The 27,540-nt window shown below is 42.3% G+C and overlaps 1 protein-coding gene across 2 annotated transcripts in view; it reads right to left on the bottom strand.

The window, feature by feature from the left end:
• The window catches only part of CDC42 (cell division cycle 42), a 38,298-nt gene that overhangs the window by 9,488 nt on the left and 1,270 nt on the right, over positions 1 to 27,540 (bottom strand). For both annotated transcript variants that reach the window (XM_058676571.1, XM_058676563.1), the window contains exons 2-3: positions 6,826 to 6,980; positions 3,886 to 3,958 (exon numbers count right to left, since the gene is read on the bottom strand). In XM_058676571.1, coding sequence (XP_058532554.1) covers positions 3,886 to 3,958; positions 6,826 to 6,930 — 178 coding nt within the window. In that variant the 5' untranslated portion in view covers positions 6,931 to 6,980. The remainder of the gene's footprint in view (positions 1 to 3,885; positions 3,959 to 6,825; positions 6,981 to 27,540) is intronic.

Below are 27,540 nucleotides of genomic sequence, written 5' to 3'. Positions count from 1 at the left end.
TCCACTTCCCTTCCAGCTCCCTGATTGTGGCCTGAGAAAGCAGTCAAGGATGGCCCAAAGCCTTGGGACCCTGCACCTGCGTGGGAGACCTGGAAGGAGCTCCTGGCTCCTGGCTTCATACCAGCTTAGCTCTGGCCACTGCGGTCTCTTGGGGAGTAAATCAGCAGATGGAAGATCTTTCTCTGATTCTCCTTCACTGTGTAAATCTGCATTTCCAATAAAAATAAATCTTTTTAAAAAGCTCTCCGAAAATATAGAAAAACATAGGGGAAAATATAGGGGCAAAACTTCACATCACTGAACTCAACAGTTATCTGTTTTCAGCACAGGACCAAAGGCAAAGACAGCCAAACAAACAATAAACAGCTTGAACGTCACAAAATTGGCAAATGCATGCATCAAGCATATCAACAGAGTTAACAAGGTAGTGTGCAAGACAGTTTTAAAGATCTGCCTATCAAATATCCGATCTGATCTACAGAGAACTCTTACAACTTAACCAAGCAGTAAGCAATGTAGCCCAGCAAGTTGTCTTTAAATAAAAGAACTGTAACGGAACAACAAAAACAAAATTCAACTTGAAAATGAGTAAAGGACCTATTGTTTCTCCAAAGCTGATATATATTTTCTTTTTTTTTTTTTTTTTATTTTTTTTTTTTTAAAGATTTATTCATTTTATTACAGCCAGATATACACAGAGGAGGAGAGACAGAGAGGAAGATCTTCCGTCCGATGATTCACTCCCCAAGTGAGCCGCAACGGGCCGGTGCGCGCCGATCCGATGCCGGGAACCTGGAACCTCTTCCGGGTCTCCCACGCGGGTGCAGTGTCCCAAAGCATTGGGCCGTCCTCAACTGCTTTCCCAGGCCACAAGCAGGGAGCTGGATGGCAAGTGGAGCTGCCGGGATTAGAACCGGCGCCCATATGGGATCCCGGGGCCCTCAAGGCGAGGACTCTAGCCGCTAGACCACGCCGCCGGGCCCAAAAGCTGATATATATTTTCATATGTGAGAATATTCACCATCACTAATCATTAGCAAACTGCAAGTCAAAGTTCCCCTGAGATCTCATCTTACACTTGTCAAATGCCTACATTCACAGGATAGAAGACAATGAGGTTGCAAGTATGTGAAGAGATCATGCTCTTGCACGTTGCTGACGGGAATGTAAAACGGCACAGCCACGTTGGAAAACGGTGTGAAAGGACCTCAAAAACATAAATAGAACTTTCACATGATTAGCAGTTCTGCTTCTGGGTATATTTCCTACAAGAACTGAAATTAGGGACTCAAACAGTGCACAGCAGCATTATTCACATCAGCTCAACTGTGGCAGCACTTCACAGCACCCATATCTGTAATACGGGTGCTTAAAACTGGAACAGCCATCTACTGATCTGTAAGTTAAACAATGACAACAGATAGAGTATATTTAGCAATAAAATTAAACCATCAAAAGACACAACACTGATGGCACTAATATGCTAAATTAAAGTAATCAAACACAAAACCTTGCATTTTGTACAATTCTATTTATATGAAATCTTAGGAAAGTGAAATTCAGACATCTATAAATCAAATTTTTGGTTTCCTGGAGTCCGAGCTGAGGGGACTGACGGTGAAAGCAGACAAAGGAATTTCACAGTGGCACAAATTTATAAGCAGCACTGGTTATTTATGGCAGAAATAAGCAAGCTGTATTGAAACTGAATACTTCAAACGAGCATTTTTTGAACCCAGTGTGATGGCTCAGTTGACTAATCCTCCACCTCCAAATGCCAAGATCCTTAATTACTTAGATCCTTAATCTTTAGTTACTGATTAAAAACAAAGGTTTACCAAAAAATACACTCTACAATTCGAAAATAAAATTTTAAATTAAACCTCCCATGCCAACCCTGGCAGTATGGTAAAATTCCTTCAGCAGACCTTCTGGAAGCTCAAATCCCACAGTACCTGAAGGGTAAGGATCCACTACACACTCAGGCAAAGTGGGTTATCTATCATAAGAAGTAGGCGGCTATGGAGGACAAACCAAGTAATTTTCCAGAAAATGGTTCAAACCACAAAGATTGTACTGAGGCTTGAAAGCATGGAGCCCAACTGTAGAACTGAGAAAGCTGGCTACTAAAAGATGTAAACATTTTGAACTGGGAGGCAGTGAGAGAGGAAACAGCCAAAAACCCCAGTTCTAAGCTTCACCTTTTGTCTTATTATGAAATCAATAAAATCCTGAGGTTAACATTAATAAACTGTTTTACTGATTTTCAACCATAAGTAGTGATAAACTATTATTTTTTTATATTGTCAGGTTCTTTTTAACTTTTCTTTTTAATATTGTTTACACAATTGAGAGGGATGCATATCCATGTAGGTCTCTGATTACAGAGGGGAGGGTCAGATATGGAGGAAAGTAGGTGGTACCAATATTTCGACTTTTTTTCCTGTGTTCATAGGGAACTTTTTTTTCTACACATGGAGTATTGTGCAGGGTTACACAGAAACTCAGTAAGGAAAAAAATCCCTCTCTTACAAGAGCATGACTCAAAATTTTATTTCCTTTAATATGACATTTTTAAATGAGTTTATAGGAAACATGAGTCTTGAGTATCTCCATTCACTCCTAAATATCCCCTTCTTAAAAGACCAGTTTCCGAAACATGCCTAAGGTTGCAAGCTCATAAATCACTCTGCAATCTGAAGTCTTAGTTTAATATGTGTTTGCATAATACACTTTTAATTGCATATTATCATAGATAGGTACCTTATTATTTTACATTATATCTAAAAATACTTTAAGGGTGAATCAGTATCTAGATCATAATTTGTTGTCAGCTACCATATTATAAGAACAAATTCCTGGGGCTGGTGTTGTAGCCCAGCAAGAAAAGCCACTACCACAATGCTGACATACCACATGGATGCTGGTTATCATCCCAGCTACTCCACTTCCCATTCAGGACCCTGCTAATGGCCTTGGAAACATAAGTGGAAGTGCTTCGGTCCCTGTTACTCTGACTTGGAAGAAGCTCCTGGCTCCCTGCTGGCCAGCTACAGAGTGAACCAGTAGATGGAGATCTCTCTGTTTTTCCTTCTCTCTCTGTAACTCTTAACGAAAATATAAATATAAACAAACAAATCATTAAAATGTAATAATTAGGGGCCACAACTGTGGCACAGCGAGCTAAGCCTCCTACTAGGGCATTAGCATCCCCTATGGGTGCCAGTTCATGTCCTGGCTGCTCCACTTCCTATCCAGCTTCCTCCTAAAGACCTGGAAAAGCAGAAGAGAATGGCTCAAGTCTCAGGCTCCTGCAACCACGTGGAAGACCCAGAGGAAACTCCTGGCTGCTGGCTCCAGACTGGCTCGTCTTTGACCGCTGTGGTCATTTGGGGGAGTGAACCAGTGAATGGAAGATTCTCTCTCTGTATCCCTCCTGCTATCTGTAACTTTTTCAAACAAATAATATAAAAAATTTTAAAAATAAACATTTAAAAAATTGCTTAAAAATTTTAATAAATGTTAAAAAAATTTACTTTCTTCAATCACCTAATTTCTTTGTGTTCGTATTAGTCTTTCCTCAACTGCTAACCTAGTCCCCAGTTCCCTGCAAGGCGTACGTATCAGGGTTTCAGTACAAAGACAAACTTGTCCAACGCACATCACTCTCACACCGCTGTACCTTGTATCATCCTCCAGACTTCTCCCATCAGCCATCCCAATCCTGATATTGCTCCCTGATCAAACATCAGACATGAGCAACTCTGCTTACTAAAGATAAGTGGCCAGGCAATATGTAATTTCCTAAAATGTCCAAGAAGGACAGACAACCAATGACTGTTACAGTTCTATATCAAAATATTATAAAAGTTATTAAGTTTGCACCTGCAGTATCAAAAAGTCCAAGAGTATATGGCTCTCCACCAATCATAACTGTGACTGCATAGTTGTCAAAAACCTAAAAACAAAAAAGAAATACAACAGTGTTAGCGTACAAGGGGAGGGTCAAAATGGAACAGGATAACTTTTAAGCTAAGAGCAAAGCTTAGCTTGCTGAGACTGAGTCTTTCCTTAGTCCTTGTTCCTTGTGCAACTAACCTTGCCAAATAAGCTCTTGCATGAGCTAAACAGTTTCTAGAACAGTGACAGAGGATGTGTTCTGGGACTCCTGCATTTTTCCAGCAGGAGTGACACAAAGACTGAAAGGTACCACAGCAACTACACAAAATGATCCTCTCTCAGTATGAAACTTTGGGGATGGCAGGTCTATTTCAATGTTCAAGATGATTTCAGCAACTATCTCTGCTTAGGCCATTTAGCTTTAGTCTACAACTAAAACCCCTTAGATATATGACCACCTCCTTTCCAGATAACAGTCTTGCTGCTAATAAGCTCATGTGGGAGAACTCAAAGTTTCCTCAAAATACTCAAGGAAGTGTCCAAGGGGAAGGCTGATGGATTATTTGCTGGGGGCTTCACAAATAAAACGCATGCTATTGGACACAAATCACATGACCTAAGCTATCCTCTCTGGTTACATGCTTTATTTGTCCTTTAAAAAGCTCTGAAATATACTAATATTGTTGTACTAAGTTTAAAATAATGAGAGCTGATGGTGCCAATGGGAAAATACCCAACACTAATTTATGGGCTCCTTAAAAATTTTTACTTAAATTGTGTTTTTATTTACAAATATAGCTACTGACTTAGAACCAAATTTTCAAATTTCAAATTAAAACTAAGAGACTGAGGTTCCTGCCCAGAGGGCTAAGCCACTGCTTGCAACCTTAGCATCTCAAATGAGCACCAGTTCAAATCCCAGCTGCCTGACTTAGGATCCAGCTCCACGCTCATGTGCCTGGGAAAGCAATGCAAAACGACCCGAGTGTTTGGATCCCTGCCACCCACATGAGACCTGAATGAATTTCCAGGTTCAATTCCAGCTGTTGTGCCATTTAGGGAGTAAAACAGACGAAAGCTCTCTCTCTCCCAAACCCTCTACAAACTCAGCCTTTCAAATAAATAAATCATAAAAAAAACTTAAAGAATTAAAATTTAAGTTAATTAAAAAATTTTAAATGGATGTCACATATTGAGCAAGCCTGCTTAGCCTTTTCAACTTTGTACCCTACTTTTTCTGGTTCTTATTTTGCTAGTTGTTCAGTAGACTGATTAAAGGTGAAAGAGAACACAAGGACAAGAAGGAGATGGAAAAGAAGCCAGCGCTTGAGAGCAGGAAAAAAGAAATGGAAATTAGAGACGTTATTTCATTAAGTCACACTTAAGATACACTAATAGCCCTTCTTTAATGGGCTGGGCTAAGAATCAGAAATGCTAAAGACTCCCTCTCCTCCCTCAACTGGGCTCAGCTTCCTCACCAAGAAGAGATGGGTAAGATGGAATGTATGTATGATCCCTTCCAACTCTTAATTTATTTGTCTAAAAGTGGCAAATCTCAGTTCACAGATGCTTACAAACATTTTACATCACATTTTCCTAACAATTTAAATTAATAATGAGGATATTCTTTATGCCTCATGGTCTTTGACTTACCTAAACAAGCCCAGTTTAAATGTTATTCCCCTTGTACTCTTCCTCCAACCACTCCCCCTTTATGGGAATCCACATATAAACACAAGTAAGAAACAACACCCACAAATCCACCTTAAATATAGCACCAAATAATCAAAGTTAAAAAACAGACTGAAAAATATTTACAAGTAAATAACTTTCAACAGAAAAGCAAAATCCTGACAACTGTCCTTATTTGAACGAGATCTGTAAATTTCTGGAAGTCCCTTGCAATCTCAACATGCCACCTCTGAGTCTAAATATACTTCAAAATTCTCTTCCGCAAAGAAACGTTGTTTCGTCTGTCCCCATTTCCTTGGCCTAACTCAATTACTGCCTATTCTGGGACATCATAGAGCCTTTCAATGCCAATAAAATGCAATGTCCAAGCTTTAAGCCTGTAGCCCCCTTCCTAACAAATAACCACAAGTATCCATTAGTTTTGTTTCCACTCTCAAACAACATTAATTACTTATCAGCATTTCAAAACATTTAAAATATCTCAACCTAGCAGAGGTGGTTGCTTTGACAGGTCAACCCCACCTGCCCCTCCTCACTCAACTGTCAAGTGTGTTTAACACAATTATACCACTGAGTTGGCAAAGCAACTAGGGACAAACTAATTTATCTTTGGATTTCCAAAGATGCTCCTTCACACAAATGAGTGTTAACTCTAAATAACTCCTTATCACTTCATTTTTTTCTCACTATTTCCACCTTTCCTCTATGCTTTTAAGGAGTTCATAACAAAGCATTTGTTGGAGAAGATCCTAAGTTTTCTGTTGGTGTTCTCACAACAAAGCAAAGCTGTCCCTAGAAACCAGTTGAGTGCTCCACTACTGCTAAAAGAATAGCTCTACAAAAAAGATTCTATTTTGTTTGAGATTGTAAGACCCCAAATAGCATCCCAGGAAACCTTCAAGTGCTGATTTGGCCAAGACATTAAAACAAAACAAAAAAAAGTCACCTCATTCCAAGATATATAACACAGGTCTCTAAACTGAATCTTTACAGTCTTGTTTATGGAATATGCCTCCAGCACATACTGCAAAACCTACTATTGCCCCTTCTTTCACTGATTTCTTTTAGCTGATTTTACAGTGTATATAATTTACTCATGAGAAATTCTCTAAAGACAGAACAACAGGGAAAAAAAGCTGAAAACAGAAAAATTTCAGTACAAAAAGAAAATATTATCAAAAGGTTAATACATCATAATACATTTCATTAAAAGATGGAAGCCTTTATACTTACAGTCGGTACATATTCTGATGGAAATTTATTTGTTGTGTAGGAAATCAGGAGACATGTTTTACCAACAGCACCATCGCCCACAACAACACATTTAATTGTCTGCATTGCTGAAATAGTTTTGTATCCACTTTAAATATCTCAAATTTGATGTTGACCTAGAAAAAGATTTAAAATATTTCATTTATTTATACTCATATATTTTTCCCTCAAATGGCAAAAGTTCATTTACACAAGGACAAAAATATCAGAACTATTTATGACTGCATGACTCTAAAAAGAGAAATTGTGACTTTTTCAAAGTCACAGTAACAAGATCTACTTCCTAATTTTCTGATCTTGGGTTGTTTACTCTTTTTTTCCAAGAGGCAGAAGGCAGTTTCTATCATTCACTGACTCCCCAGATGAATGCAACATCCAGGGCTGCAGCTGGGCCAGACCAAAGTTGTGAGCCAGGAACTCAAATACCTGAGCCACCACCTGCCACCTCCCAATATGCACAACAGCAGGAAGCTCAACTAAGGATCAGAGCCAGGGCTCAAAGCAGGCACTCCAACACAGCAATGCTGGCCCAGGTTGTTTCATTACTATTTCAATATTAGAGTGCAAAGCCTACATCTGTTTTATTTTTATTTTTCATGGTACAGTTCCTTAAGCACAGGATTTCCCCCATCCCCAGTTCCCCCCATATTATTACAATTGAATAGTTCTTCACAACAGTTACAAGTCCAACACTGTGCGGTCTAGTGCACCATGGAATTGTAGGTAAAGACAATGGTACGAAGTTTAGGTCACGTATTACTGTTGAGGTATATTCAAGTTTCATTGGGAGTCATCCTTTTATTCAGGAGTATAAATGCACACTGCAGCATATCTTTACTTCCCAGTATGCCTGTCTCCACACATGTTTACCTATATATCTATTGATCTTACATTTTACATGGAGATTATAAGAGAGAACCTATATTTGTCCTTTTGCAATTGGCTTATTTCACTGAACTTAATGGTCTCCAGCGGGAACCCTTTTGTAGCAAATGGTAAATTCTTTGTAACGGCATAGTAGTATTCTACAGAATAGATGTAACATTTTCTTTATCCATTCTTCTTTCAACATGCATCTCAAAGCCTACATCTGTTTAATGATGAAATCAAATTGTTCTAAATCATGTTGGCTTAGTTTTCTTAAGGGTTATTCCTCCTCACCCCACCCCCGTTTCCTTCTCTTTATGTGAAACGCAGAATGACAGTGGGAGAGACAGATCTTTCATCTACTGGTTCACTCCAACTGCCTGTTAACAGTCAGGTCTGGGATGTGAACTAAAATACAATACAAAGGTCACCCAGTCTTTATATGGGTGGCAGGGGCACAGGCACTTGGACCATCTTCTGCTAATTACCCAGGTGCATCAGCATTAGCAGCAGATGGATTGGAATCAGAGCAGCCAGCCTGGAAATGCACATTGCAAACACAAGCAACTTAACCTGCTGCACACCCGCCCTTAGGTTCATTCACAGACTTCATTACCTTGGCTTCTCTTACTGTGTTCCTCCCTTCTGAGAAGCTATCACTTACAAACTCACATGAAATACTTTCTTCATTCAAACACTTTAAAATTATTTTGGAATGGGATGTTTATCAAGCTAGACTTATAGTTACTATCAGATTTATTTTTCCCCACAGCCCATGTATACCTAGGTTTTAAGCAAAAGTCCTATTTTAATTATCAACTTGAAGAGGCTACAATTTCTTTTCAGCTGAGCAGCCACCTAGTAAAAACACGGGACCACCTGGGCCCAGTACAGTAGTCTAGTGGCTAAAATCCCCGCCTTGCATGCCCCAGGATCCCATATGAGCACTGATTCAAATCCCACAGCTCCTCCACTTCCCTTCCAGCTCCCTGCTTCCCAGGAAAAGCAGTCAAGGACGGTCCAAAGCCTTGGGACCCTGCACCTGCGCGGGAGTTCCAGGAGCTTCTGGCTCCTGATCAGTGAAGCTCCAGCCACTGCAGCCACTTGGGGAGTGAGCCAACAGATGGAAGACCTTTATCTCTGTCTCTCCTTCCCTCTGTAAATCTGACTTAACAACTAAACCAACAAACAAAATCTTTATAAACATATATGTAATATATATGGGACGCCCGACTGAGCTGGATGCGATGCCTGTGAATTTCTGCAGCACCTCTTACCACATGACTGACAAACACCCACTAATATCTCCATATAAGCCTACACCATTTCACACATCATCGTTTGAATACTTCTTAGCACTCAGCTCAGAGACTGAGCTATTGAATAAATGAAAAAAAATTACACATCAAAACATGAAACTACAACAGACATGAGCAATCTATACAAAATATATTCTCCCATTTCTTATCAAAACTGTATTATATTTATCTTTATTCAATTTTGTTTCATTCTCCTTCTCTTTTCCTTATTAAGCACTAGAGAATTACTTTACTAATATAATATTAGAAGCTAAAGATCCTGATCCCTAAACTGAACTACTGGCTCACTCACCTTTCTCAAATATTCTGGAATAAATGACACAAATACATTACACGTACTGACACATTTCATCCTTACAACTACTGAAGGAGATATGTACTGATTATGCCTGTTTTCTGAGTAACCAAGTGAGCCTCACTGATGTCAAGTAACTAGGTCAAGGTTACCCAGCCAGTAAACGATCAAAGTGGAATTTAAACTCAAGTAATCTGATACTCAAGTTTCTATTCTTTTTTAAGATTTATTTATTTTTATTGCAAAGTCAGATATACAGAAAAATCTTTCACCCGATGATTCACCACAAGTGACCCCATGGCCAGCGCTGCACCGATCAGAAGCCAGGAGCCAGAAGTCTCTTCCTCCAGGTCTCCCACGCGGGTGTAGGGTCCCAAAGCTTTGGGCCATCCTCGAATGATTTTCCAGGCCACAAGCAGGGAGCTGGATGGGAAGCATGGCTGTTGGGATTAGAACCAGCACCCACATGGGATCCCAGCTCGTTCAAGGTAAGGATTTTAGCCACAAGGCTACTGCACTGGACCCTCAAGTCTCTATTCTTAATTATTACATTATACATCTTCTCTTGAGCCATGACATTAATAAATATAAACAGTGTAAAGGGAGTAGAACAAGTATATACGTATGCAATGAGGAAGGCAGAGATAAAGAGGAAGAAAGAAAGTTTATAGTCACTTCCTATTTGTTCATTCTGCAGACTACCACTAAAGTTCCAGACAGGGAGGCTAGGCAAGGCAACTTCAGCCAACACAGACTTTGCATTCTTCCTTTTTTTTTTTTTTTTTTTTTTTAAGATTTACTTAATTTTACTGTAAAGACAGATTTACAGAGAGAAGGACAAAGATCTTTCATTAGCTATTCGCTCCCCAAATGGCCACCCCTCTCACCACCTGCATCCCAAATCGGAGGAGCTCAGGTTTTGAATACCTGCTGTTCTGCTTCCTATCCAGCTTCCTGTTAATAATCTATCTGGAAGACAGAGAAGGGAGAGCCAAGTACTAGGTCCCCTGCCATCCATGTGGCTCAGCCGTAACCATCAAGGCCACATGGGGAGTAAACCAAAAAGTAGATATAAGATATTTCTCAACCTCCAGCCCCAAGTCCCTTCCTTCCCTCTCCTCTCCTTCTGTCACTCTTTCAGATAAATAAGCAAATCTTTAAAAATAATAAAATTCAAGGTAGAGGTGAGCATCTGGCTTAGCAGTTAAGGGCCACTTGCCTGGCCTAGAAGTTGACTGGCCAATTAAGACACCTATGTGCCCTTTCTGAGTCCCTGAGTTTAGTGCCTGCCTTTAATTCCCGACTATAGCTTCCCGCTGAAGCAGGTCTGGAAAGGAGTCGAGATGGCTCAAGTAACTGGGCTCCTGCCACTGAGATGGGAGACAAAGGCTGAATTTCTGACTTCCACCTTCCATCTTGGCCCAGCCCCAGGAACCTCAGTCAAATGAACAGTCAACCACCAAATGTGGGCTCTCTCCCACTTTGTCTCTCTGCCTTTCAAATATTTTTTCTAAATAAAGTTGAATTCTGAAAAATAATTCTACTGAACCATAATTAAGAAGTAAGATCAGGTTACTTTCACCTTCCTTTCCAGTATCTGTCCTTCTAACCAACAGCAAAATCAATGAGGATCTCCCAAATTCTTAACTCCAGGGGTTCAAGTACTTAATACCTTTAAGCTAAGACTCCTGAAATTTTGTAGAATTCATGAGCTTTAAAGTCTGTTAATAAAAAGCCTTTATTATCATTATTACTGGCTGGCTGCCACCCAAACTCATCACAGACAATCTCTTGGAAAAAAATGTGGATGGAGGAAGGCGAGGCGCCCAGAGCCACAGATGCCCCATGTGCCCATACCTCACACTTCATTCTAGGTGCAGGAGACCTATAATACAGGAAATGATTTGAAATGAAGTCTTTGTTAATATGTATGTTATGGCAAATACATTACTTTTCTAATCACATTATTCTGCACCTTATAAAACTAAATCAAATATTAAAAGCAGCACAGGAATTGAGGCACAGTGGGTAAAATTACCATTTGTGATGTCTGCATCTCATTATCAGAGAAAGGGTTCAAGCCTCAGCTGCTCCACTTTCAATCCAGCTGCCTGCTAACACACCTGAGAAGGTAGCAGAAAATGCTCCAAGTACTTGGGCCTAGGCACAAACACATGGAAGGCCCAGGTAGTTTCTGGCCCCTACCTTGACCCTGGCCCAGACCTAACTGTTCTCTTGCAGCTATTAGGGAAGTCAATCAGTGAAAGGAATATTTCTCTCTCCTCTCCAACTCTCTTATCTCCCTCTCTCCCTTTAATGTTCTGCCTTGTAATTTTTTTTAAATCATTAGCAATAAACAGTGTGAATCAAGTCAGTTCTTGGTAATCCACTTGGTCTCTATTCCCTGTTCCTAATACAGAATTTATCAACATTTTCTGAGTGATAAGGTTTTTTTTATTATTCACAAAATCATAACTGGTTTTATACTAATAAAATAACTTTGGGAGAGGCCAAGTGATTAAATGACTGTCAGTCCCATCTACGAGCACTCAGGGAAGGAAAATGGGCTAAAGTTTTATATGAATAAGACGCTGTGGAGTTTCCAGTTGGTAAGCAAACTGCAGTACTAGGAAGAGACAGCTCAGAGCGAGCAAGGAGCTCCCCCACTGCAGGCTTTGTGTTGTGCAGCTCTTTGGAAAAAAACTAAAAGAACTGAACTGACCAAAGTGGTGTCAAAAAGATACCAGGTTCACAATCCAAACTATAATACATAAAAGTAAAGCCACTTTCAACTGAAATAAATACCCTCCCCCAAGTAATCCATGCTTCTGCTAAAGAGGAGCCCTTAGAATCACAACAAGGTCCAGTTTCACAAGACGGAGATTAGGCAGCTTCTCTACAATCAGAACAATTGTTCTCTCCCTGCAAATGTCCTCACTTCAGCAGGGATGAGGAACCTTTCATCTGCTAAGGGCCATTTCAAGGCCTGCCCACATCTGCCCTGGCAGAGACAGACCAACGGATATCTCAAGCCTTCTCCAGCCTGCGTGCTGCTCCAGAGAACAGTTACTTAACCTTCTGCCATGAAGTTACAGTAGTGTAAAATAAGAGGGGAAAGACAGACATGTGCCCCTGGGACTGAGTAAACCAAAAGTACTTACACTACAAAGGTGTTCCCACATTTTACTTGTGTGCAGACATCATAACAGTGTCTTTGTCAGAACACACAGGAATTTAAAAGGCATCCAGCTGATCTTTTATACTCTATTACTTAGAAGGCTCTATCCAAAAATCCTACTGCAGCTCCACTACAGGCAACTATGTCCCCCCAAATATCTTAAAGAGGTGTATTACACCCTAAATGTTTAGTCTCAAAAAAAAAAAAACCCAAAGAAATTTAACTGGATGAGTTTGTACAACATTATTCAAAAGAACTAAAACAAATGAAAATTGTTTTTCCTTCTTTTAATTAATGGAAATGCTCTTAATAAACTTAATTCTCTTAATAACTTAACCCTGTTATTTCATAAATAAAAAAATTCTGGCCCAAACAAAAGCCAACAATTAGTGCTAACACACCCAGACATTCTTTCCAAATTCTTCACACTTTCAGTAAATACAGAATATGCCATGTAAAAACATCTCTTTTTGGACTTTACAAAGTTCTGAAGAAACAAAAAAAAAAAATCTTAGAAAACACAGGCACTACTTCAAAGTCAAGTAACACAGCTACTGCTCTAAGTATGTATCCTGACAGAACCCCCCCCCCCCCTTGAAGTGTTTCAACAGTAACTGTAACCACTCTGCAGGATGTTTTAAATCAGCAAAAAGAAGACAATCTCCTGGTGGGGGATGCTCCTGTTGCTCTCCCATGCTTAGATACATTCCCCTGAATAAGCCAAGGGAACACGATCCTGACCATCTCTTGACCCAGGGCATTCATTCCACAAGGCTGTGCTTGCAGCAAACGCTGAAGGATGCTGCAGCATCTCTCTCTGCAACAAAGGGCAAGCTCACTTACTGCCTGCCTCTGAACAGTGGGTTCCCCAAGGCTGTGTTCCTGAGCTCTGCCATCCGCAGGGACAATATCCACCTGGGCAGCTCTGTGTTCCTCTTCATTCTTTAGAGGAATCAACACACACAATTAAGTTGCTTGCTAGGTCTTAAGACAATTTCTGTCTCTGCCCCAAGAGACTTGGGTTTCCTGCCAGCATCCATGAAACAGTTATTAAGCTAATGCATTCAGCTTCTAAACGGAGTAAAATAAAATCCCAGGCCAACTGACCAAGCTTTCTGAGAAATAAGTTTGTTACAAAATTTGTTTTATATAAACATAATATAATAATTAAGTACTTTCTTAGGGGCCAGTGCGATTGCCCAACAGGTTAATCCTCCACCTGCCAAGTGCTGGGATCTCATTTGAATATCAGTTCGCATCCCAGCTGCTCCACTTCCCATCCTGCTCCCTGCCTGTGGTCTGCGAAAGCAGAGGATGATCCAATCCCTTGAGACCATGAAACCATGTGGGAGACCCAGGGTGGGCTCCTGGCTTTGGTTCAGTTCTATTCAGCTCAGCTCCAGTCATTGTGGCCATTTGGGAAGAGAACCAGTGGATGGAAGATTTTGTCTCTCCTCTCTGGAATTATACCTTCACAATGAAAAAAAAAATTTTTCTTCAGGAAAAAAAAATTTCCCGGTTTAATTTATTTAGGATACTAGGCAATAATCAAATACTTTCAAATAATCCAATAAAACCAAGTATTTTATTCATCATGTCAATTATTTTCATTATAAAAGATGTTCCTTAAATAAGTGCTTTTCTATATTCTCTCACTCCTAAGCCTATCAGCATGTCTAGAAACTAACTATTGTTTCAATTTGCTTGTGTTCCATTTCCTAAGCGCTTATTCTTCCAAAGAAATTCGCAAAGGCTGGAAAGCCACCATCAAGAAACACAGTATGAAGTGCTTCTCCAGAGCAAGCATTTGAAGACTGACTGAAACAACTGCAAACAACAAAGAATAAAGAAAACAGCTTTTTAACTTGCTCTGCTCTAAATCAGAAAGGCTAATAATCTAAATTCTTAAAACAACTAAACTTTATTTTACTATCTCCTATTCCTTCTCAATTATGTGCCTGGGAAGGCAGAACAGAGGCCCAAGTCCTTGAGTCCCTGTCACGCACAGGATACACGAATGGAGCTCCTGGCTTTACTGCCCAGCCTCTACAGTCACAGCCATTTGAGCAAACGAGCAGAGATATCCTTCCTTGTTGTTCTGTATTTAAAATTAATTAACATAAAAAATACTTGGGGTCGATGCAGTGGCAACTCAGGCTAATACTCCACCTGAGGCACCAGCATCCCATACAGGCACTGGCCTGAGTACTGCGTGTTCTGCTTCTGATCCAACTCCCTGCTAACAGCCCGGGAAAGCAGCAGAGGACAGCCCAAGGCCTTGGGTCTCTGCACCCACGTGAGAGAACTAGAAGCTCCCAGCTCTTAGCTTTGAATTGGCTCAGCTCTCGCCATGGCAGCCATCTATGGAGTTAACCAATAGATAAAAGATCTCACTCAGGCCCAGTGCAGTGGCCTAGCAGCTAAAGTCCTCACCTTGCACGTGCTGGGATCCCATATGGGAGCCAGTTCTAATCCCAACAGCCATGCTTCCCATCCAGCTCCCTGCTTGTGGCCTGGGAAAGCAGTCAAGGATAATCCAAAGCCTTGGGACCCAGCACTGACGTGGGAGACCCGGAAGAGGCTCTGGGCTTCTGGCTTCAGATTGCGACTGCTTGGGGAGTGAATCAAGAGATGGAAGATCTTCCTCTGTATCCCCTCCTCTCTATATATCTGACTTCACAATAAAAATCTTAAAAACAAAAAAAAAAAGATATGGGTTTACTCATTTTTCCCTCTTTTTAAAGCACTTACTATGTATCAAGAACTGTCCTACAACAAAGTTCACATCCTCCTGCGGCAACAATATTGGGAGGCTTAACAATAAACAAGTATTATCCCCCATATATTCTAGCTTCTTAATCTTAATAACAACAGCCACCCCCCAGGAGCAATTTTCTCATTTTGATGTCTTAATGAAGCACAACATAATTCTACTGTTACCTACATGCATGAATCTCCCTAACATTTCATGGAAAACATGAGGTAACAACAGCACTTGGTTTATTCCAAATCCCAAATCTGAGTTTTCCGAAGTCCTGAGTTCCAGACAACCTGGGGAGAACAAGACTGAAATTTTTCAACCAGTTTCCATGCATTTTATTTGACCCGTCTAGTTATCTGTAATCACCAATACTAACCAAATTATCAAAAAAGTTTTGGTACCTATTCAAAATCTATGCCTTGATTCACATACCTCCTTAAAACTGTGGATACCTAGTCTCCCCATTGATGTTACTTCTTTCTAAATTTTTATTTATTTTTATTGGAAAGTCAAATATACAAAGAGGAGGAGAGACAGAGATGATCTTCCATTCACTGATTCACCCCACAACAGCTAGAGCTGAGCCAATCCAAAGCCAAGTGCCAGGAACTTCTTCCAGGTCTCCCACATGGGTTCAGGGTCCCAAGTCCTTGGTCCATCCTCCACTACTTTCCCAGGCCACGAGCAGGGAGCTGGATGGGAAGTGGAGCTGCCGGAATTAGAACTGGTGCCCATATGGGATCCCAGCACTTGCAAGGTGAGGACTTTAGCCGCAAGGCCACCATGCTAGGCACTGATGTTACTTCTATTCTAATTCCTCAAGAATCTCTCCTTGAGACACCTGCGCAACCATTTTTTTTTAAGATTTATTTATTTTTATTACAAAGTCAGATACATAGAGAGGAAGAGAGACATAGAGGAAGATCTTCCATTTAATGATTCACTCCCCAAGTGGCCACAATGCCCAGAGCTGAGTCAATCCGAAGCCAGGAGCCTGGAACTTCTTCCAGGTCTCCCACATGGGTGTTGGATCCCAAAGCATTGGGCTGTCCTCGACTGCTTTCCCAGGCCACAAGCAGGGAGCTGGATGGGAAGCAAGGCAGCTGGGATATGAACCAGCACCCATATGGGATCCCGGCTCATGCAAGGTAAGAACTTTAGCCACTAAGCTACCGTGCTGGGACTGAAAAATAAATACAATTTTTTTTAATGTTCATGGAAAATGAATGTTGTAAAAAAACAAATTTCAAAAACTTGCATCTAAGTAAACTTTAATGTCATTTTTCACAAACGTTCTGAATTACCCTCATATCCAATTCCCTTCCTATTAAAGCTGCTGCTCACCCTTTAGAGGCCAATTCAATCACCTCTTCAGTGTTTTCCTCACAACGTGACCCAGAATATCGGCCCTCTCCCTCCTTACAGCCTATCATATTACCCTGTGGATTTCCTTCACAGAACAGTCATAACCTACTATTATCTTACTGGTCTGTCACACTGAAGCAAAGGAGAGACTGAAAAAACAGGGAAATCTCCTAAAGGTACAGATTCTGCTGTGTTCGCAGCCACACACCAGGTACACAGCCACTGGTAAACGGACCACACACACACACACACAGACGCCATTTGCATTTACACGTGCTTGTGTTTCAAGCCTCTGTGGAAGCAGGCTATTCCTGTATTTCATCTCCTTCCCTAGGGTCCTAGTAATGAACATGGGTCAAGGGCAAAATAGAATAAAATTCTGAAACGTCTGCAAAACCTTGCTAACTACTGAACAGCAGGAAGAAAGGCATGAGATTTTTAAAAACAGGCACATGCGGATTCCACTTCAGCTTCAATCTCAAGCGTGTGACCCAGCAAGCTGCTCCACTTCCACACCTCCCAGCGTTCACCTACAAGTAACAGGAACTCGCAACTGCTGACTTGAGACATGAGGTCATGTACACACATTTTAGTGGACACAGGGAAAAAGCGCTCCATTAACACTCACAGAAATTAAAATAACCCTATGATGAAGACCTGAACCACTGCTGGTAACTTTTCAATAACTAACAAATAAGATGGACTTACGAAAATATTGATTCTACATGACAGGGTTATTTACCAATATATTTAATCCTTTCAGAAACCCCCTCACTGGCATCCCAAAGAGCAGTTTAAATCACATGTCACATTTGTAGTCAGGGAACATAGAATGGTACAGAATGGGTGTAATCTTTCTTCTGGACACAAAACATTACTTACGTAATCATATGCCAAATATATCAAGTCTGTCTAACAAGACAACACAGAGTAGTAGTAAACAGTACAGGATTTCAAACCAAGCAGTTGTTAAGTGTGTTATTTTCATTCCTATGTGACTTTAGGCAAGCTACTGAACCCCTTTAAGCCGTCCTCTCTCTATCTGTAACACAGATAAAAGCAGTCACATCACAGCACAGGTATTCCATGAGAACTGAGTTACTGGTGTACAGCACTTAACACTCAAACGTGAGCTGAGTGTCACCATGATCAGAGAAGCAGCCAATTTACAATCTAGGCAATCATCTACAGCAGGCTGTTTCAACACCAACAGGATAAAAACCATCAGTGGGGCCCAGGTGGTGACCTAGCAGCTGAAGTTCTCGCCTTGCACATGCCAGGATCCCATATGGGTGCTGGTTCATATCCCAGCTACTCTGCTTCCCATCCAGCTCCCTGCTTGGGCCTGGGAAAGCAGTCGAGGATGGACCAAAGCCTTGGGACCCTGCACCCATGTGGGAGACCCAGAAGTTCCTGGCTCCTGGCTTTGGATTGACTCAGCTCCGGCCACTGCAGCCACTTGGGGAGTGAATCAGTGGACAGAAGAGTTTTCTCACTGTCTCTCCTCCTCTCTGTAAATCTGACTTTCCAATTAAAAAAAAATTCTTAGAAAAAAAAAAAAAACTGTGGGGCCCGGCGGCATGGTCTAGTGGCTGAAAGTCCTCGCCTCGAATGCCCCGGGATCCCATACGGGATCCGGTTCTAATCCCAGCAGCTCCACTTCCCATCCAGCTCCCTGCTTGTGGCCTGGGAAAGCAGTCGAGGACAGCCCAAAGCTTTGGGACCCTGTACCCATGTGGGAGACCTGGAAGAGCTCCAGGTTCCCGGCTTCGGATCTGCGCAGCACCGGCCATTGCGATCACTTGGGGAGTGAATCACTGGACGGAAGATCTTCCTCTCTGTCTCTCCTCCTCTGTATATCTGACTTTGTAATAAAATAAATAAATCTTTAAAAAAAAACAAACAAACCGTGAATCCCCTGAAAACCAAAGAAAGTGCTAACAAAGTTACTTCTTAGGTGAGAATCAAAATCACAATTACATTTTTCCTCAAAATATTATTAGGATCTCACACACAAGACAATTTAGCACCTAACACACAAGCTAAATTATTTCTTTCAAAAATTAGGATTGATAGGAAACAAGTCTTCCATTTTTACCTATATGTAGCAACTCAGTATATACATTCTTTGATCTGGCATTTTCATATCCCAATCTTTCAATTATGCAAAGAGGGAAAAACAAGAATATTCACTGCAGCTTTTCTTGTAGGAACAAAATGACAGGAAATTGTCTACAGGTGCAGTAACAAAAGGTTGGCAAAACATAGTACTAAACAATCATGGGGTCAGAGCTGTGATGTAGCAAATTAGACATCCCATGTGGGCGCTGGTTCAGGTCCCGGTGGCACCACTTCCAATCCAGCTCCCTGCTGATGTGCCTCAGACAGCAGTGAAAGATGGCTCAAGTCCTTGGGACCCTGCACCCCACATGCAAGACCCAGAAGCGACTCAGCTTCAGCCACTGCAGTCATTTGGGGAGTGGACCACAGGAAGAAAGATGTCTCTCGGAGATGCTGCCTTTGAAAAAAGAGAGAGAGAGAATCCTATACAACTATTAAAAAGAATATGTTATAGCATTTATGGACTAAACTATTTCTACCCAAAGGACTCACAAAACTCATTTGTCCAAGTCCTAATCCCTAGTACCTTCCAATGTGACTGTGTCTAGAGAACAGGACTTTCAAGAAATACTACAGTAAAATGAGGCCATACATAGACCCTAATCAAATGTGATGGGTTTCCACAACAAGGAGAGGATGAGGACACACACAGGCACACAGGAAAGATCACCTGAAGACACCCGAAGCCAGTGATTGAAAAGCCAAGGAACTCAGCTAAAAGACCACCAGGGTAATTAGTTACTGAAGTGTAGAATACGCACCAGGGAAGTAGACAGAGCGATGGAAAATAGGTAATGTAACTGGCAGTGAAGGATCTGATGCAGGAGGTGGTAATTATGAGCAAATATATTATAGTTTCAGAAATTAAAAGACAGTCTGTGCCAGACAACACACATTCCTACATGAGGGTATTCAAAAGGTTCAAGGAAAAATTAAAGTTTATTTTGATACAAAGATTGAAATCTATTTACAATTTTTGCATAAATGCATTTTCTGTAAGCTCTCTCAAGACCTCTCATATGGGAAATGATTTTTTTCTTCACGGCTCTAAAAGGCCCAGAACCAGTGAGTGACAAGTTGTAAGGAAGTCCCCTAGCCTCAAGTCAGGCAACAGGGAGGGAAGTGGGAGTGAACCTGAAAGATGAGAGAGAAAGGGAAACTGGAACAGTATACATGGCAAGAAAAAACTATTATTTTATGCTCAATTATAAAATACAAGACGTGTACAGATCATTATTACAAGCTCCCACAGAAACTTCTGATACATGTGATCATATTTTAAAAAGTTCTTGGGTCTGGGGCCCGGCGCGATAGTGTAGTGGTTAAAGTCCTCGCCTAGTACGCATCCATGTGGGAGACCCGGAAGAGCTCCTGGCTCCTGCCTTCAGATTGGCTCAGCTCCAGCCGTTGCTGCCGCTTGGGGAGTGAACCATTAGAAGGAAGATCTTCCTCTCTGTATATCCGCTTTTCCAATAAAAACAAATAAATCTTTTAAAAAAATTTTTTAAAAAGTTCTTGGGTCTGGCACTGGAGTACAGTGGATTATTCTATCACACAATAGGGTAACTATGGCTGAAAATATTTGCTTGAATATATCAAAATGGTTAACAAAGGTCTTCTAATGTTACCAACAGAATGATGTATCTGAGTTAAGACACACCAAATACCCCGACCTGATCATCACACACTGCTTGTTATAACATGAACTGAAACACTACACTTCAACCAATAAACATGTATTACCACATGTCAACAGAAACATATATAGGGAAGGACATTTAGAAGCTAAGTCACCAACTGGGACACCCAAAATCCTGCAACTGATAATCAAAATACCTAAACTTCAGTCCCAGCTCAGCTCCAACTCTAATTTCCTGTTAACACATGCCCTAGGAGGCAGTAGATGACGTCTCAAGTACTTCAGTCTGCCATCTGCGTGGGAGACCCAAAGTGACTTTTAGATTGCTGGCTTGCCGCGCTCATCTGGAAAGTAATTCAGGAAATGGAAAATTTCTATGTCTGTCCCCTCAGCCCGCTTTTTTCAAATACAGTGAAAATAAAAATTAAAATATCAGAAAAAAAGGGGGCCTGACAGCGATAACCCAATAGCTAAATCTTCACCTTACAAGTGCTGGGATCCCATAGGTGTTCTGGTTCCTGACCCAGCTGCTCCACTTCCCATCCAGCTCCCTGCCTGTGGCCTGGGAAAGCAGTGGAAGATGGCTCAAAGCCTTGGGATCCTGCATCTGCATTAGAAGACTAGGAAGAAGCTCCCTGGCACTTCTGGGACCTAACCACTTACAGAAAATCTGGATTAGCTTTCTGGCTCCTGGCTCCAACTTGACCCAGCCTCAGATATAGAAGGAACTTGGGGAATGAACCAGATGAGGTATAACTGGCTTTAAATATCTAACAGTAAATGGCTTAAAGTTTCCATTTAGCAGAGACTGAACAGTTGGCCTGAAACATCACTCCCCCAGCTCTCCCAGGGGGGACGGCAGCAGCTCCAGCTAGCCCACAGCAATCACTCCTTTGTCCCACGGTGGCATACACATACTTTTCTATGGATGTCTTGATTCAAACAGGGTGAGGAAGCATCACTCTAGAACAGAAGTGCGGAACTTTCATACAGTAGTCCACAGAAGGCCTGTGCAATCACCTAAGTCTGGCCATCAGCAAGACAAGTGCAGGTGGGACTCAAAATTCAGAAAAGATTTATTTATATTTATTTATTTTTAAAGATTTATTTTATTACAAAGTCAGATATATAGAGAGGAAGAGAGACAGAGAAGATCTTCCATTCAATGATTCACTCCCCAAGTGTCCACAACGCCTGGAGCTGAGTCAATCCGAAACCAGGAGTCAGGAACTTCCTCCAGGTCTCCCACGCGGGTGCAGGATCCCAAAGCATTGGGCCGTCCTCGACTGCTTTCCCAGGCCACAAGCAGGGAGCTGGATGGGAAGTGGAGCTGCTGGGATTAGAACCGGCGCCCATATGAGAGCCTGGCGCATTCAAGGCGAGGACTTTTAGCCACTAGGCCACTGCACCAGGCCCAAAAGATGTATTTATTTATTTTAAAGGCAGAGTTACAGAGGAGAGGGAGAAGGGGGAGAAAGATCTTCCATCCACTCACTTCACAAATGGAACAGGGCTAGGCCAGCCAAAGCCAGAGGCCAGCAATTCTACCGTGGCTACCGCGTGGATGGCAGCGACCCAGGTGCTTAGGCCGTGTTCCACTGCTTTCCCATGCACATCAGCAGGGAACCATATGGTGAGCGGGCAAATGGGCCTCCAAGCAGTGTTCACAGGGTACCAGGCATCACAGGTTGTGGATTAACCTGCTGTGTCACAACGCTGGCTGCACCAGGTTGATTTTTAGCTGATAATTTTAATGGCCAGTGAATGATATAAATATCCAAACAGCTGCTGGCAGAAAAACTTTGCTATCCATGCTTTGGAGCATATACAGCAGAATAATGGTGATAGTGAACAACCCCTACATCAAGAGTTTGGGAAGAAACATATTAGAGAAATAAATTCAATCTTGTCCTTGAAAAACAGCAATAATTTTTTCAGCATAGCAACCAAAAATGGACTAGATCTTAGTAACACTTCTATTCAACACCAGAGTTACTGTTTTAAGCTTGCTTTGCTAAAACAAACCATTATTTTACATTTGGCCAGTTCAATGCCAACTCTGAATGGGCCAAGGACTCGGGCCTCTGCCATCTATGAAGGAGACCAGGACAGAGCTCTGACCTCTGCCTTCAACCTGGCCTACACTTCTTCGTAACAATCGTTTTCAACAAAATACCAGTAAGTTAAAAAAAAATAGACTAGAACTTAAAATTAATTATTACTAAGCGGACAGAAGCACTTGAATATTAAATAATACAGTAGCTCCTAATAAAGATCACAGACGTGACGCAATCCCACACAACAGTCAAGACAAATATGCTTTAAATCCATCTGGAAATCACCATTGCTGGAGCCTGCATCATGGCACAGCAACTTCAGTGGCCACTTGGGAAACCTGCCTCCCCTACAGGAGTGCTGGTCACAAACCCTGGTACTCCTCAGATCCAGTTTACTGCTCATGTTCTTGGGAAACAGCAGGTGACGCTTTATTGGCTTGGGTCCCTGCCATCCGCCTGGGAAACTCAGAGGGAGCTCCAGGAGCCTTTGTCCTGCACCAGCCCTGGCTGCTGAGGACATGTGGAAAATGAACCACCAATGGAGCAACTCTCTCCTTTCCCCCTTCCATCCCCCTCTATTATTCTTAAAAGTCAAGAAAAAAATTTTTAAAAAGAGGTACACTTTTCATCACCGTACTCAGCTGCATGGACATAAAAATGTTTTGCCCCAATGCCGGGGGTCCGTGTGATGGATGTAGAAGACACGAGGGTGTGAGAAAGTATGGTTCCATTGCAGGCAGGGCCGGGAAGGAACCCCCACCCCCACCCCCACCCCACCCCCGCTGAGCAGGGCTCCAACGGGATGTTGCTTTGATCACCTGAATGCAGCCCTTTCCATTGCCGGACACTGGACTTCACCACTGAGTTTTCAGTAATCTACCTAGGCATTGTCTGCCCCTGCGGAGTTAACAGTTAACGTATGCGAGCTTGGAAGCTGATGTTGTTGATATTGCTTTTAGCAATAAGATTTCTCACTATTGCTGCCAAGGCTGCCTCCTTTGATCCTATGCTAATCAAAGGCATAGCAGTTACCTTTGTTTAGAATCCTCTTCCACTGACCTTATCAAGGGTGCTAGTCTCCAGATATAGGGGAAACCCATTCTTTCCCTCTTTCTTTGATCTTTGGGTCCTGCCTCCTGTGTTGCATTTCCTCCCTTGGCTGATTCTGGACTGGTTGTGGAGTGAGGATTGTACTAGGAATGTGTTACTGATTGATAGGCGCCAGCATGGATAACATCCTGCCTTAGGTGAAACAAACAGCAGAGTTGCCCTTGGTAACACCCACTTGACCATTACGTGGAAAGTCTGAGCCAGAGTTTGACTGATTCTGTATAAATAAAGCGGACGGCTTTATTGCATAGTCCACAATCATCATGGAATCCTAGTGGTCCGTCTCTTTCTCTCTCTCTTTGCGACGACTCCACGCACACTTCACGAGTTCCGAACCCCGGGCCGGAGCTGGACTCCAGCACCCCAAAATAATTTCTTTCATTTTCCAAGAAATTTTTAAAAGTACCCTGGTATTGGGCCCGGCGGCCCAGTGGCCTAGCAGCTAAAGTCCTCGCCTTGAATGCGCCAGGCTCCCATATGGGCGCCGGTTCTAATCCTGGCAGCTCCACTTCCCATCCAGCTCCCTGCTTGTGGCCTGGGAAAGCAGTCGAGGACGGCCCAAGGACTTGGGACCCTGCACCCGCGTGGGAGACCCGGAAGAAGTTCCTGGTTCCCGGCTTTGGATCGGCGCGCATCGGCCCGTTGCGGCTCACTTGGGGAGTGAATCATTGAATGGAAGATCTTCCTCTCTGTCTCTCCTCCTCTGTGTATATCTGGCTGTAATAAAATGAATAAATCTGTAAAAAAAAAAAAAAAAAGTACCCTGGTATTTTCAGTCTACACTTTCAAGCACTCTAATGGCAAACTATATTTCAAGAACACATAATGTAGAATTAAAGAGGCAAATACAAAGTCTACTTTTAGAGAAAATGACCCAAGTGTGAATCTAAAGCATTAAAAAGCAAGGAGTAGCACAGCCATGAGCCAGAGGCTGTCTTCAGGCGACACAGCACCAACACTTACAAAATATCACAGTTTCCTATATTAGAAACTGTTCTGAACTACGGCTAACAGGGAATTCCAAGTATTCCATCTAAAAATATTTTTTCTAAAACTACAAGGAAACACATCATTTCAGTGGTAAAGTATTTCATTTCACTTCACAAAGTAGCTTGAGACCAATGTCTCAAAGCCAACTGTGACCAATGAGAAGGAACTTTGACATCCAAAGGACTTGTACTAGAGCAGCAGTAGCAGACAAGTCAGAAACAGTCAGTAGTAAGAACTGCTTTAGGAAAAATATTTTGAACTGAAAGGAGGAGAAAGTAAAAGTGGAGTCTGGTAAAGGACAAACATAACATGACCAGGAACTTGATCCTGCAGAGCGGAAGCAGAAACCAAAGAAAAAAGTGCTATTTGCAAACAGAAGAAAACAACCATTAAATGCCAAATATTTTTAGGCAAAAAAAGAGAACTAGTTATCAGATTTCCTGGTGTCGTGATGTAACGGGTGAAGATGCCGTTATCCTGGATGTCGGCATCCCATACAGCCGATGGTTTCCTGCACACCTGCTCCATCCAGGTCCCTGCTAACGTGCCTGGGAATGCAGTGGAAAATGGTCCTAGTCCTTGGGCCCCAGTATCCACTTTGGACACCTGGAAGAAGTTCCAGATCCTGGGCTTTGAACCAGCCCAGCACAGCCCCAGTCACTGTGCCCATTTGGAGAATGAACCAGTGGATGAAAATCTCGTCTCCCTTACTCTCTGTAACTATGCTTTTAAATTAAGTAAATATATTTTTTTTAATTTACATGTGATGGTATATTGTCCAGACAGTGCAGCTGCAGAAGCTCCAGGCCCAAGCACACGGACAAGGTCAAGCACAGGAAGGTCAGTGACTGTCACTCCAATGAGCCCAAAGATGGAGCTGGCTGACAAGACCCTCAGTAGACACAGCACACAAGTCTAGGAACCCGCAGAAGGGAAAAGGTCCCCCCCCCAGACACCACCAATTTCATTCAGCTGATAATCATTCTTGAAGGTGCTGGCGATCTGGTTCAAGGAACTTGAATTCTCATGGGGGAAACATGTAGCAAACACTGTTTGGAAGAGAACAATGAACAAGAGCCTAGAATGCAGCCCCTTATGTAGGGGCTACAAGACCTACTCACGAGAGAAAAGGGAACACAAGCCCTTTCCAGGGAAACCCTACAGCCCGTGGTAATCATTATCTGCTCCTCATTCTCTCCACAAGGACCTGCACTAAAAACACACTTACAGGACCCGGCATGATATCGTAATGGTTTTGGTCCTCGCTTTGAACGCGCCGGGATCCCATATGGACGCCGGTTCTAATCCCGGCAGCTCCACTTCCCATCCAGCTCCCTGCTTGTGGCCTGGGAAATGACGGCCCAAAGCTTTGGGACCCTGAACCCGTGTGGGAGACCTGGAAGAGGTTCCTGGTCCGGCCCGTTGCGGCTCACTGGGGAGTGAATCATCGGACGGATCTTCCTCTCTGTTGCTCCTCCTCTCTGTATATCTGACTTTGCAATAAAAAAAAAAAAAATTTTTAAAAAAACACACTTACATAAAAGGGACGACTGACTTTTACTTGTCACTACTTTCACTAGTCACTACTGCTCACCACACAGGCATCATAAACTGAACCTCAATGCTTTCAAATCTGCCAGTTCCTGGATTCAAATATTTTACTACTGTAATCATTTTTATAGTAACTGGAAACAGGGCCCACTGCAATAGCCTAGCACAGCAATTAAAGTCCTCGCCTTGAACGCACCGGGATCCCATATGGGTGCTGGTTCTAACCCCAGCAGCTACTCCACTTCCCTTCCAGCTCCCTGCTTGTGGCCTGGGAAAGCAGCCAAGGACGGCCCAAAGCCTTGGGACCCAGCACCCACGTGGGAGACCCGGAAGAGCTCCAGGCTCCTGGCTTTGGAATGGCTCAGCTCCGGCCATTGTGGCCGCTTGGGGAGTGAATCATTGGATGGAAGATCTTCTCTCTCTCTTCTCATCTCTTTCCAATAAAAATAAATAAACCTTTAAAGAAAAGTAATAGCTAGAAATGTTTTTCTAACAGAACAAAAAAGTGGGAAAAGTACATTAATAAAGGTAAACAAATCTTGAAGAGAGAAAGTTCCAAGCAGCTCTGACGATTAAACCTTCATAGGACCCTGAGGTATAACATACACTCCACAGCCACCAGGAAACAACTGTTGGTCATAATGGGAAAAACATTTTCGTGGTTAGCATCAGATGTAATACCATCCATCTCTTGAAGAAATTACTGGGAAATAATTGACTATTTATTCTCTTATCCCCTTGTCTGACTCCAAATATTGCTCATGCAAACTAGTTGCACATTGAAAAAAGAAAGGTAAAATGGCTATACAAAAATCTCAAATACAGGAGACAAAAAAAAAAAGCAACAGATGAGTTTTACAATTTTATATTTCCGGGGGAAAAAAATTCCACATGAAGACAAAACAAAAAAAGAAAAAAAAAAAAAAAAAACCACTGCATTTCCGAAGCTCCACCTGCACAGCCACCCAGCTGCACCTATCCCGGGTTTGTCACACCCACAAACGACAGCGAGTCAGCTGAACCCATCACTCCTTTCAAGGGTGTCTTAAGCAATCTGGTCTCTCCATATAAATGACAAACAATGAGAAAGAACGTGTTCCAACACGAACCACCCTCCCAACAGCATGTTACACAATGGATCCCTGTGCTGTGGAAAGTGACATCTTCCTGTGGGTTGCACTCCGGGGGTCCGACACGACAACCCAACACTCTGAGGGGACAAGATGTCATCCACTAAGTCTGAGAACATTCAGACTTTTGTTGTTGCTGCTGTAAAAACTCCAAATTCAAACAAGTGTCAAGCAACATCTAGGTGCAAAACCACACTGATCTGTGTCCACAACCGCCCCCCCCCCCCGCCCCAGTCAGCCTGGGGGTTCCCGCCTCAGGGAGCGTCCTACGGCAGAAGTCCCCTCCTAAGGAA

Source organism: Ochotona princeps, chromosome 2 (assembly GCF_030435755.1).
Source record: "Ochotona princeps isolate mOchPri1 chromosome 2, mOchPri1.hap1, whole genome shotgun sequence".
Lineage (NCBI taxonomy): Eukaryota > Metazoa > Chordata > Mammalia > Lagomorpha > Ochotonidae > Ochotona > Ochotona princeps.
The sequence above is the reverse complement of the archived record's forward strand: the minus strand, read 5'-3'. Positions and strand labels throughout refer to the sequence as shown.